The 12,730-nt window shown below is 33.1% G+C and overlaps 3 protein-coding genes across 3 annotated transcripts; 1 reads left to right on the top strand and 2 right to left on the bottom strand.

Moving 5' to 3' along the window:
* Positions 1–4,461: 4,461 nt before the first annotated feature.
* On the bottom strand, positions 4,462–6,007 carry LOC141832543 (uncharacterized). The gene is given in 2 exon segments (XM_074720038.1): positions 4,462–5,843; positions 5,983–6,007. Coding segments are annotated over 2 exon segments (1,407 nt in total).
* Positions 6,008–6,821: 814 nt separating this feature from the next.
* On the bottom strand, positions 6,822–12,355 carry LOC141832542 (putative RNA 3'-terminal phosphate cyclase-like protein). Its single transcript, XM_074720037.1, has 3 exons — positions 12,252–12,355; positions 7,318–7,537; positions 6,822–7,140 (listed from the first exon to the last, which is right to left on the bottom strand). The coding sequence occupies exons 1-3, from the start codon at positions 12,353–12,355 to the stop codon at positions 6,931–6,933; spliced, it is 534 nt and encodes a 177-aa protein (XP_074576138.1). The 3' UTR covers positions 6,822–6,930.
* On the top strand, positions 7,632–10,230 carry LOC141831691 (putative RNA 3'-terminal phosphate cyclase-like protein). The gene is made up of 5 exons (XM_074719104.1): positions 7,632–7,709; positions 7,883–7,919; positions 8,033–8,182; positions 9,764–9,949; positions 10,031–10,230. Exons 1-5 carry the CDS (start codon positions 7,632–7,634, stop codon positions 10,228–10,230), a joined length of 651 nt encoding a protein of 216 aa, XP_074575205.1.
* Positions 12,356–12,730: the final 375 nt, after the last annotated feature.

Below are 12,730 nucleotides of genomic sequence, written 5' to 3'. Positions count from 1 at the left end.
CTGAGCCCTTTTTTTTTTTAAAAAATAATTAGATAATGATCATAAAGTGAGGACCAACATATAACTGTATAAAAATATATTATATAGAGTTAATAAATTAAACTAACATAACTACAATTTTCCAAGCTCTCCCAAAAGAAATTGAAAAAAAAGAGGTAGGTAGCATGTAACTAACATAACTAATTTCCTTGAATAAAAAGGAAAAACTACCACAATACATCTAGGTATATACCTAAGTAACTAATCAAGGTTAGAAAGCATCATCAAATTTTATGGAAAAGGTGACCCCGTTGATGTGAATTATCTTTTTGTAACCCCTCCACATTGAGGAAATGTCAAAACTTAAACGAATCAGTTTGTAAATCATGTTTATTAATAAAATGATGCAAGAGGGTATTGTTTTACTGAAATTATTAAAATGGTTTGTCTTTTTTATTAATTATCAAATTTTAAAAGTATTTTTATTTTTATTAAAATAAAATATTTGTATATTAAAATATTATTTATCAACTTGATTAAAATTACTCAAACTTACTAAAATTATTTTTATATAATTAAAATCCTTTAAATACTTTGTAACAGTAATAAAAATATTTAAGCGATTTTAATTATGTTAAAATAATTTTAATCAAGTTTGAAAAAAATATTTTATAAGTAAAACATAAGATGTAGCAATTTACTACATGTAGCAATTACATAGAATAGCTACTACAACTTATTATAGCGTTGAAATAAGAATATTCTTAAGTATAAGATGAGATTTTTTTTAATTCAAGATATATAGTGATCAGTTTAAAAGAAAGATAATTGATAAAGAAATTTTCATCAAAATAGATATATTGTATAAAGATAATTGTACACTAATGTTAACTTTAACAACATTTTCTCCTTCTCTCTTATATAATTTAAATAAAATTAATAAGAAATTTATTATCCATGGAAGTCACCATTATCATTAATATCATTCTATTGACTTAGAAGAAAAAAAATCTAATAGTTGATTCACAATTGTCACCTTCAGCATATTAATTTCTTGCTTATTATTGACTTGGAAGACTTGGAAATCAAAAATCTAATAATTGATTCACAATAAGGATATATATCATTCTAAGTTTTTTTTTAAAAAAAAAAGATAATTGGTAAAGAGACTTCTACCCAAGTAAATATATTATATAAAGAATTAAAGAGGTAGTAACTAAATAACTAACTAAGTAAATATATTATAGAGTTAATAACTAATATTACTATAGTTTTCCAAGCTCTCCCAAAAGAAATTGAAAAAAAAGGCAACAAGTAACTAACATAACTATAAAGTAACCGACATAACTAAGTTTCATGGATAAAAGGAAAATACTTATCACAGTATATCTAGATATCTAACTAATCAAGGTTAGAAATCCGCATCAAATTTTATAGAAAACGTGACCCCTAGTTGATGTGAATTATCCTTTTGTGACCCCTCCACATTGAGAAAATATCAAGACTTAAATGAATCATACTTTCATGAATAAATTTGATGTTCAACTTAATAATAATTTATTTCTATTCATTCAATATACACAAAGTCAATTAGATGAACAAATTTGCATAACTCATTAAACTAAATAAATAAACAATTGAACACGTATATATTTAATTTGTTAATATTCATGAATAAAGATTATGAATTGTTCGTAAATAATATTCACGAATAAAGTTTGTAAATTATGTTTATTAATAAAATGATGCAAGAGGGTATTGTTTTACTGAAATTATTAAAATGGTTTGTCTTTTTTATTAATTATCAAATTTTAAAAGTATTTTTATTTTTTATTAAAATAAAATATTTATATATTAAAATATTATTTATCAACTTGATTAAAATTACTCAAACTTACTAAAATTATTTTAATATAATTAAAATCCTTTAAATACTTTGTAACATTAATAAAAATATTTAAGTGATTTTAATTATGTTAAAATAATTTTAATCAAGTTTGAAAATTTTATAAGTAAAATATATGTAGCAATTTACTACATATAGCAATTATGGAAAATAGCTACTACAACGGATTATCGTTGTGCTCCGTAGCTTGCTACAATAGCGTTGAAATAAGAATATTCGATCTTAAGATAAAATTTACGATAAGATATTTTTTAAAATTCAAGATAGTGATCAATTTAAAAGAAAGATAATTGATAAAGAAATTTCCATCAAAATAGATATATTGTATAAAGATACACACTAACGCTAACTTTAACAACATTTTCTCTTTCTCTCTTATATAATTTAGATAAAATTAATAAGAAATTTATTATCTACGGAAGTCACCATTATCATTAATATCATTCTATTGACTTAGAAAACTTGGAAAAAAAATCTAATAGTTGATTCACAATTGTCACCTTCAGCATATTAATTTCTTGCTTATTATTGACTTGGAAACTTGGAAATAAAAATCTAATGATTCACAATAAGGATATATATCATTCTAAGTTTTTTTTTTAAAAAAAGATAATTGGTAAAGAGACTTCTACCCAAGTAAATATATTATATAAAGAATTAAAGAGGTAGTAACTAAATAACTATAAGTAAATATTATATAGAGTTAATAACTAATATTACTATAGTTTTCCAAGCTCTCCCAAAAGAAATTGAAAAAAAACAAGTAACTAACAATATTTTCTCTCTATTTTCCTTATTTAATTTAAATAAAATTAATAGAAAAATTATGATCCATAGAAGTCACCATTAGAATTAATTTCTTATTTGACTATTGAATGAAAAACGTGACCCCTAAGTTGATGTGAATTATCCTTTAGTGATCAAATTTTATAGAAAATGTGGCCACTAAGTTAATGCACATTATCCTTCATTGACCAAATTTTATGGAAAACGTGACCCCTAAGTTGATGCAAATTAATTATCCTTTAGTGACCAAATTTTATAGAAAATGTGGCCACTAGTTAATGCGAATTATTATCCTTCAGTGACCAAATTTTATGGAAAACGTGACCCCTAAGTTGATGCGGATTATCCTTCAATGATCAAATTTTATGGAAAACGTAACATCACCCCTAAGTTGATGTGAATTATCTGTTAGTGACCAAATTTTATGAAAAACTTGGCCCCTAAGTTGATATGAATTATCCTTCAGTAACCAAATTTTATGGAAAATTAACATGACCCCTAAGTTGATATGAATTATTCTTCAGTAATCAAATTTTATGAAAAATGTGACCCCTAAGTTGATGTGAATTATCCTTTAGTGACCCCTTCACATTGAGGAAATATCAAGACTTAAATGAATCAAATATTCATGAATAAATTGAGTGTTCGATTTGGTTAGAGTTTATTTATATTCGTTCAATATACACAAAGTCAATAGATGAATAAGGTTTGAACAACTCGTTAAACTAAATGAAAAAGTTTGAACGAACAAAGTTTTTAGATCCAACTTCAACATATATTGATATCCCAAATATATTAATGTTCATGAATTATTTGTGAATAAAATTCATGAATAATGTTCATGAAAAAACTTAGCAGTTGACTTCACTTTATCAAACTTCAGCTTAAGAATATATTGATATCCCAAATAGTAACAATAATAACAAATTATAGTTTGGAGAATAAGTAACTTACTAGTAAATATATAGATCAAGCTTCAATTGAACCAGATTAAACAAGTCAAATGGTCATGATAAACCTAACAGTGATCCAATACATGGCCAACCTCTTCTTCTCTTATTCTTGGCCCTTACCAATCCTTGGGATTCAGATAAAAACAAGCAGGAAGTTGACTTCTGAATGACTTTAAAAGTTGGGCATTGACCAAAGAAAATGATGCTAAGAAAATATGCACATAGAGACATTTCTCCATGGCGTGAAGTCTCTGCTAGAGTTTTCAGTTTTGCATGCCTGGTCCAGAGAGATTCCCTTTGAGAGAGGTTGAAGCTTTTGAATCCTTAATTTTCATGACACTGAGAGACCTAAATGGTACTGTTGCATCTGTTTTCCCTTCTTTATCTCTATCTCCAATCAGGCTAGCTGTCGCCACCATTTTTGAAGATGAAGATGCAGACCTGTTACTGTTGACACTTTGAGAATTAAGGAAATTAGTGAATATCTATCTAGATCAGGCCTCTCTTCAATTTCTAATTTTCCTATTTGAATACATCCAATCTTTATACACACTCGCAAAGATTCAGAGAAAAATAAGAAAGAAATCCACAAGAGATAATATATATATAAAGAAGAAGGCTGTGTAGCAGCGTGCAGTAGGCTTGAGATGTTGCACAAAGAGTAGTTCAAAGCCAGATATATCAATAAAAACTTTAGCAACAATATAACTAGTATTTCACCCGTGCAATGCACGGGATGTTATTTTATATAATTAACAATTAAAATTAGTAAGTATGAGTGTTTGAATAAATAATTAAAATATAAATAAGTTAAATTGTACAATTAGAAAAAAAATTTTATAAATTTTAAAAAACTTCCTTAAATACAACGTTTGTTGTTGAATTTTTCTGTTTGCTGTCACTATCACATATCAAAATTTTTAGACCCATAGGATTCGTAACTCTGGATACAGCGACATACAACTGACCATGACTAAAAACAGGGTTCTTTAAAATAAGTCCTATATGAGACAATGATTGACCTTGACTTTTGTTGATTGTCATTGCGTATGATACAATCAAAGGATACTGTCTTCGTTGGAATTTAAAAGGAAGTCTTGGATCAGAAGGAGTCAATGACATTCTTGGAATAAGCACTTTATGACCGGCATTACTTCCAGTAAGAATTTGTCCTTCTAAAACATGGTTTCCGAGCCTCGTCACGATCAATCTAGTGCCATTGCATAATCCAAGAGAATGATCTATGTTCCGCAGCAGCATAACCGGAGTTCCAACCTTCAAGTTTAACTCGTGATTTGGTACTCCAGAACATCTTATTCCATTTAAGAATTCAGGGGTATGCACATCATGCAATAGATCAACATTTCTATCCGAATGGCACGTCGAATCAGAACTTAAATACAACCTTCCCTCGGAATGGTTTAGAGATATCATGTATTCATTTATGGACTGAACGACATCAAGAGTTGGTGCTAGAATAGCCCTCTGCTGAAAATATGCAGTATTGTTGATATTGTTGCCTGAAGACGGATACGTACTATCAACTATTGCTGCAATAGGATCATTGCAATCTTTCAGCAAAAGTTCATCAGGAATATCGATTGTCGCATAACCGTCATTTGGTTCTCCAATTTTTCCATCTCCTAAATTAGCAATCCAATCCGAAAATTGCTTCATTTTAGCACATTCTTTATCAGAACCTAAATTTTGCAGTCGCATGTTTTTTGTCAATCTCAAAACTGTGCAATGTCTCCAAAGATACGAAGAATTGATAGTGGCGTGAACAATATCCTGCCTACTGCCTTTTGGAATAACAGGTAATATTTGTCGAAAATCACCACCGAAAACAACTGTTTTGCCTCCAAAAGGCAAATGAAGGCTTAAAGGATTGACAAATCTCATTATATCTTTCATGCTTTTATCCAAAGCTTCAAAACAAAACTTATGCGTCATTGGAGCCTCATCCCAAATGATAAGTTTAGCTTTTACAATAAGCTCCGCAAGAGGACTCCCTTGTTTGATATTGCATGTTGATTCCTCATTAGGATTAAATGGAATTGCAAAACGAGAATGAGCAGTTCTTCCACCAGGCAATAGAAGAGATGCTATACCACTGGATGCCACATTCAAGACAATTTCTCCCTTCAATCTCAAGAATGCAGACAGAGTTTTCCAGACAAATGTTTTTCCAGTACTTCCATATCCATATACAAAGAAAACTAGAGGTGTAAACGAGCCAAATTGCTCACGAACTATTCGAGTCTCGGTTCGAAAAAAAGTTCGTTTGAGTTCATTCGATTAAGTTAACGAGCCAAGCTCGAGCCTGATTTCAAACTCGAAAATATTATCAAGCCGAACTTGAGCTTAACAGTATTTGGCTCATGAGCTCGCGAACATGTTCGTTGAAAGGCTCGTAAATATATTCGTTTAAAGACTTACGAACGTATTTGTTAAAAGACTCACGAATATATATATATATATATATATATATATATATATATATATATATATATATATATATATATATATATATATATATATATATATATATATATGAATTATAAATATTATATGTTAACGAACCAAACTCGAACTAAATTTATTTAACTTTAAACGAACCTTTTTCAAATCGAACTCAATCCGTTCGTGAACTATTTAATTTCATTACGAACCAAGCTCGAGCTTAAAAATTAAAGCTCGAATCGAATTCGAACCGAACTCAAACTTAGGAAAAACAAACCGAACTCGAGCCTCTTACTGTTTGACTCGGCTCGGTTCGATTACACTCCTACAAAGGAGGATATTGTCTCGACTTCACTGATATTCGAACTCTTATCATTTTCTACAACTCTATTCCATCGTAACCAACTCAACTATGTTCCGAGAACATAAATTTCACTTATTCATCTAATATAAATATTATAACAAGTAACTATAATTATAATAATAACTACAAAACCTATAATAATAGAAAATCATAACTACTACATATAATAAATACTATTTAATAACTACTACCATAAGGATTTATTCATAATCTAATATATATAAAAATAATAATATCGAATAATATTTTAATAAATGCTGATATAATAATTCCAAAAAAATAGTCGTTCCTCTAATTTTTGTCCTAAATAATAACTTTGTGGGCTCTGCGATCGCGTCTAGTGGAGGAGGCATCAGACAACAGAAAAAGGCTCAAGAAATCTAATGACAGTTCGTTGTAAAGCTCATTAGACAGTCGTTAGGAGAATGGTTACAATACACGTTGAAGAATTGGTGATGCTCAATGCAAAAACTGGCAGTTCATGCTACCTTTCTCGATAGGTTCTTCATTCCACACCCGACGCATTTCAGAATCACGGTATTTGTAGTTGGATCTGGTTTTATAACAAATTTGACATCTAGAAAATCTCTGATGTTGCGAAGTGTTTCGATACCGTACGGTGTCAACTTCCCCACGCGAACTTTGGATACGTCTGGAGGGCCGAGAGCGCAGAGGAGAAAGAGAAGACCCTGAGTAACAATTAAAAGGCATGTCAGTCCACAGATCTGGGAAAACAAAAGCTTAATTGCAGTTGTGAAAGGAACTCTGAAGAGCATGGCAGTTATTCTAATTGTTCTCCGATTTTGTTCGCTGTGTTTAGCACATGTTGTGATGGATTGTTATGAGGAGGAAGTAGCGAAGTAGACCTGGTGTGTGGAATCGACGACGCCCCCCTGCTCTATCTCCCCGAGCAACATTGAAGCAACTTGAACACCAACATCCTCAGGAGGTAACATCTCTGGTTTCTCATAGGAATCCTCCATGGTATCCATGTCCTCAGGTTTTGGATGGCTGATTGCAATATCTGTGGAAATTAAGCAGCCAGTAGTGGTCTCTGCAACTAATGATACACCGTAGCCTGGCGATCTGCGAGGTGGATTATGTAGGAGAATTAAGCTAAAAACAAACATCCACAAGAACAATTTTTTTACAAAAAAAAAAGGAGCTAGCTAGATAGTCCATGTTCAAACACCGAAGCTCAAAAGAACCATTTGGAGTAAGTTCCCTTGAGATTCACTTTGGTTGGAAAAGATTGAGAGTGAGTTAAGAGGACACGAGCAAGACAATGCCAACGTGAGCTTAGTTAGGGCAGAGCATCATCGATTGGGTGCAATCAAGTGGGCATTGACTAAACTGATAAGTGATCAAGTCCTAAACTGTTCTCCTGTCAGCCTATTACAACTAAGCTAATGGATTTGGGTTGTTGAGAAGATCTCCGACGACTGCTCCGTCGAGATCAACGAGACAGGTCCGTCCGTGAAATCCTGTCTTGTTCTATTAAACGTCTTTGATTTCCAGAGATTTTTTTATTGACAGTTGGGATCAATTTCTCTGACAATTTTGCCTTTTTGCTTTGGGTAGGAATGAAACTGAGATATAAGCCGGGAGTTTTGGTCGGAGGCAAGTATTTGGTACATGACTGTGGTCTTAGTCGTTCCATCGGCTACTTCCTTGAGACGCTGATCTTGCTGGGCTTGTTTGGGAAGAAGCCCCTGTCTATTACGCTTAAAGGTTAACTCTTTTTTTTCTCTCTTTTCTATGTATACTCTCTAAGGAAAAGTGCAAGTAATTGTATCTTTCAACTTGCTGCTGCAAAGCAAACATCTTTCTAGAATTTGTGGTAGGAGCAAAATAATTATCATGTATTGGTAATGGGCCCTTAGTTCTTAGCTTCCTGCAACTTGGTTGATGCGCTAGCCTTGTGTTCCTTATGAGCCAAAAGTTTAGTGCCATCTTCTGCTCAAGAAACTAGTTGTAGATAAGATTTTATTGGCTAACTCCACTGATTCAAATCTTGCCAGAATTTTGTTACATACTGATATAATTCGATAAGTTAAATTGTGATAATTGGACCAAGGCAAATCAAACCTGCAATTTAATTATATAACATTGCAAATGAACAAAAGGTCTCCCATGTACTGGCAGCACTAAAATTGCATCTATATAGTTTTGAAAGTGCCATCAATTTTAGTTCCAAGCTCAAATAAACACCTGGAGATTTGCATTGGGCTCTAACAACCAATTGACAATTAGGCAAAGAACCTTATCCTTTATCAACATGAAGTTTATATGAATTTGTTCTTAGGGTAGCACATCACTTGTTAACGGGCAAAACGTTTTTACTAGTAATGTAGTCTGAAAGAAGGAAACTTCAGCATTGAGCTCAACCCCATAGCAAATTAGGCAAACTTGTGGATTTTGTTGTTCATTACCAATACTCTAGAATCAAATGTAAGTATTTGGTTGTGCTATTTCATGAACTCAAGAATCCTAGAAAAATAAAATTACCCTAAAGTAATAACATTGCTACTGCATAGATATTTGACAAAGAAAGATACTGAGTTGTTCCGAGATTCATTTGGCTAATAATTGCACTGTATGCTCGTGTTTAGAGTTGTTATCAATTCCATCCTTCAATTTAAAAGCATAGCATAAGGATCATTTACTGGTCTTAGTTGCATCTCCTGTATTCAGTGCCTTCTTAAGCTCAGAAATGCCTACCAGGTAGTGTCCTATTTTTCTCGAATCGGCAAAGTAACAGTCACTGGATGTAGAAAAAGGTAAATTTAAGGGAAAAAGTTTGACAAGTTTTTTTGTTGATAGTATTATAGGATCTTTTCAAACCTGATTTAATAATACAACATTGAATCTTTATGGACCACCGGGTTAAAAAGTGGGAATCACAGTGTATAATCTTTTAGTTAGAAACTCCAGCTCTACTAAACAACAAACTAGAATAACTTAAAAGATACAGCCTATGTCCTTTGTTAAAACATGACATCACATATTGAAACATTTGTTTTTTCACAAGTTAAATTATCAACCAATCTGTATCTAGGCTATTTCGAATACTTGTATCCCTAAAAAAAGAGTATAGTTCATTGAATGCTTACTCATTAATTAATGATCCTAATCATATCGTGTGCTTTGTTCCACCATCAACCATGACAAAAAGAAATGTATACTATGACTACCTATATTGTATCTGGTTAAGTGCCCATGAATCTTTTACAATGTTTAATGTGTGACTAACAATGTATGGTGACCTATTTTGTGAAAAAAATACATCATGATAGTTTTCCTTTTAAATAGGAATTACAAATGATTCTAAAGATCCTTCTGTTGATACCTTCCGTACAACAACACTGCATATGCTCAAGCGATTTGGTGTTCCATTAGAAGGTTTGGAGTTGAAAATTGTGAATCGAGGAGCTCCTCCCCTTGGTGGTGGTGAGATTATTCTAGGAGTTCCAATTGTCCCAACCAGCTTAACTATGAGTCTTGATAAATACATAAGCTGTGTAGTAATAAATCATGCCTCTTATTTGTTAATTTACAAAAAATAAAACATGCAGGCAGCCCATTGGGTTGATGAAGGAATGGTCAAGAGCATCAGAGGGGTGACATTCTCAACACGAGTATCTCCTCAAATAGGTAGTCGAATGATATATGCAGCTCGTGGAATTTTCAATCGCTTCATTCCTGATGTTCATATTTTTACTGACCATAGATCAGGACCATCTGGTGGAAGGTACAATTATATATATTCTTTCTACTAGTAACCCTTTGTTTGCCTAAGTACATGATATCATTTTTATGATAGTTTGTCAAGTTCTTGGATATGCATGTGATTTTTAATTCAGAATATTTGTTAAATTCTATGCAGCATGTGAAATTTGGAAGTTATTGTGCTAAAATATTCTCTTTCTAAGTCATGTTAAACCATCAGATCAGGCTTCTTATTCCTTCAGTCATCTAGCTACCGCAGGTCCCGGGTATCCGCATCATTCCGACGTCAGCGCCCGGGTCTAGGGGTGTAAACGAGCCAAACTGCTCACGAGCTATTCGAATCTCAGTTCGAAAAAAAGTTCGTTTGAGTTCGTTCAATTAAGTTAACGAGCCGAGCTCGAGCCTGATTTCGAACTCGAAAATATTATCGAGCCGAACTCAAGCTTAATAGTATTTGGTTCATGAGCTCGCGAACATGTTCGTTTAAAGGCTCACGAACGTGTTTGCGAATATGTTCGTTTAAAGGCTCGCGAATATGTTCGTTTAAAGGCTTACGAACGTATTTATTAAGACTCACGAATATATATATATATATTATATATATATATATATATATATATATATATATATATATATATATATATATATATATATATATATATATTACATGAATTATAAATATTATATGTTAACGAGCCAAGCTCGAACTAAGCTCGTTTAACTTTTAAACGAGTTATTTTTGAACCGAGCTCGAACTAAATTCATTTAACTTTAAACGAACCTTTTTCGAACCGAACTCGAGCCGTTCGCGAACTATTTAATTTCATTACGAACCAAGCTCGAGCTTAAAAATTAAAACTCGAATTGAACTCGAACCGAACTCGAACTTAGGAAAAACGAACCGAGCTCGAGCCTCTTACTGTTTGACTCAGCTCGGTTCGATTATCTCGGAACAACTCAGTATCTTTCTTTGTCAAATATCTATGCTGTAGCAATGTTATTACTTTAGGGTATTTTTATTTTTCTAGGATTCTTAAGTTCATGAAATAGCACAACCAAATACTTACATTTGATTCTAGAGTATTGGTAATGAACAACAAAATCCACAAGTTTACCTAATTTGCTATCGGGTTGAGCTCAATGCTGAAGTTTCCTTCTTTCAGACTACATTACTAGTAAAAACGTTTTGTCCGTTAACAAGTGATGTGCTACCCTAAGAACAAATTCATATAAACTTCATGTTGATAAAGAATAAGGTTCTTTGTCTAATTGTCAATTGGTTGTTAGAGCCCAATGCAACTCTCTAGGTGTTTATTTGAGCTTGGATAAAATTGACACTTTCAAAACTATATAGATGCAATTTTAGTGCTGCCATTACAGGGGAGACCTTTTGTTCATTTGCAATGTTATTTAATTAAATTGCAGGTTTGATTTGCCTTGGTCCAATTATCACAATTTAACTTATCAAATTATATCAGTATGCAATAAAATTCTGGCAAGATTTGAACCAGTGGAGTTAGCCAATAAAATCTTATCTACAACTAGTTTCCTGAGCAGAAGATGACACTAAACTTTTGGCTCATAAGGAACACAAAGCTAGTGCATCAACCAAGTTGCAGGAAGCTAAGAACTAAGGGTCCATTACCAATACATGATTATTATTTTGCTCCTACCACAAATTCTAGAAAAATGTTTGCTTTGCAGTCATGTATACATAGAAAAGAGAAAGAAACAAAGAGTTAACCTTTAAGCGTAATAGACAGGGGCTTCTTCCCAAACAAGCCCAGCAAGATCAGCGTCTCAAGGAAATAGCCGATGGAACGACTAAGACCGCAGTCATGTACCAAATACTTTGACTCCGACCAAAACTCCCGGCTTATATCTCAGTTTCGTTCCTACCCAAAGCAAAAAGGCAAAATTGTCAGAGAAATCGATCCCAACTGTCAATAAAAAAATCTCTGGAAATCAAAGACGTTTAATAGAAAAGACAGGATTTCACGGACGGACCTGTCTCGTTGATCTCGACGGAGCAGTCGTCAGAGATCTTCTCAATAAGGCGGAGCAGGGAGACCTCGTGGGGCAGATGAGAATTGCGTTGGTCGACAGCGTCGCCAAGAGGAGCCGCTGCCGGAAATGGCGGCTCCCATTGAGCCTCATGTACGACGTCTTCCCCATCTTCCCGGAGTAAGAGGCTTCTCGGTGCTCGACGCAGCGGCCGACGGCGGTCGGCGGTCGGCGGGCGGCGGGCGGCGGGCGGCGGGCGGCGGGCGGCGGGCGGCGGGGGAGAGGGAAGAGGATGGAGGGTTTCGGCGAAAGCGTTGTATACTTATATAGGATTCTATCAAACCCCCCAAACCCTTAATTAAAGCAGATCCGATCGATCCGGTCCGGACCGGATAACTTGACCGGTCTATTTAATCAATCATTGAACAATCTAATTAAATTTAACCCAAATCGATTATCCTACTAAATACATTGATAAGTCACAAATTAATCAATTTCAATCTTAATTAACCTCGCTTACCACTAAGATCTCTTAAGTTATTTCAC

Source organism: Curcuma longa, chromosome 7 (assembly GCF_044706935.1).
Source record: "Curcuma longa cultivar G26 ecotype Majalengka, Jawa Barat chromosome 7, ITB_CL_G26_1.1, whole genome shotgun sequence".
Taxonomy (NCBI): Eukaryota; Viridiplantae; Streptophyta; class Magnoliopsida; order Zingiberales; family Zingiberaceae; genus Curcuma; species Curcuma longa.
Note: the sequence above shows the minus strand (reverse complement) of the source record. Positions and strands in the feature narration are given on the sequence as shown.

Coding starts and splice junctions, on each gene's coding strand:
- LOC141831691 (XM_074719104.1), top strand. CDS start 7,632: ATGTTCAAACACCGAAGCTCAAAAGAACCATTTGGAGTAAGTTCCCTT. Junction 7,920..8,032: donor CGTCGAGATCAACGAGACAG/GTCCGTCCGTGA, acceptor TGCTTTGGGTAG/GAATGAAACTGAGATATAAG. Junction 9,950..10,030: donor CCCAACCAGCTTAACTATGA/GTCTTGATAAAT, acceptor ACATGCAGGCAG/CCCATTGGGTTGATGAAGGA.
- LOC141832542 (XM_074720037.1), bottom strand. CDS start 12,355: ATGGGGAAGACGTCGTACATGAGGCTCAATGGGAGCCGCCATTTCCGG. Junction 7,538..12,251: donor ATTCTCATCTGCCCCACGAG/GTCTCCCTGCTC, acceptor TCCACCTCGCAG/ATCGCCAGGCTACGGTGTAT. Junction 7,141..7,317: donor TCGTCGATTCCACACACCAG/GTCTACTTCGCT, acceptor ATTGTTACTCAG/GGTCTTCTCTTTCTCCTCTG.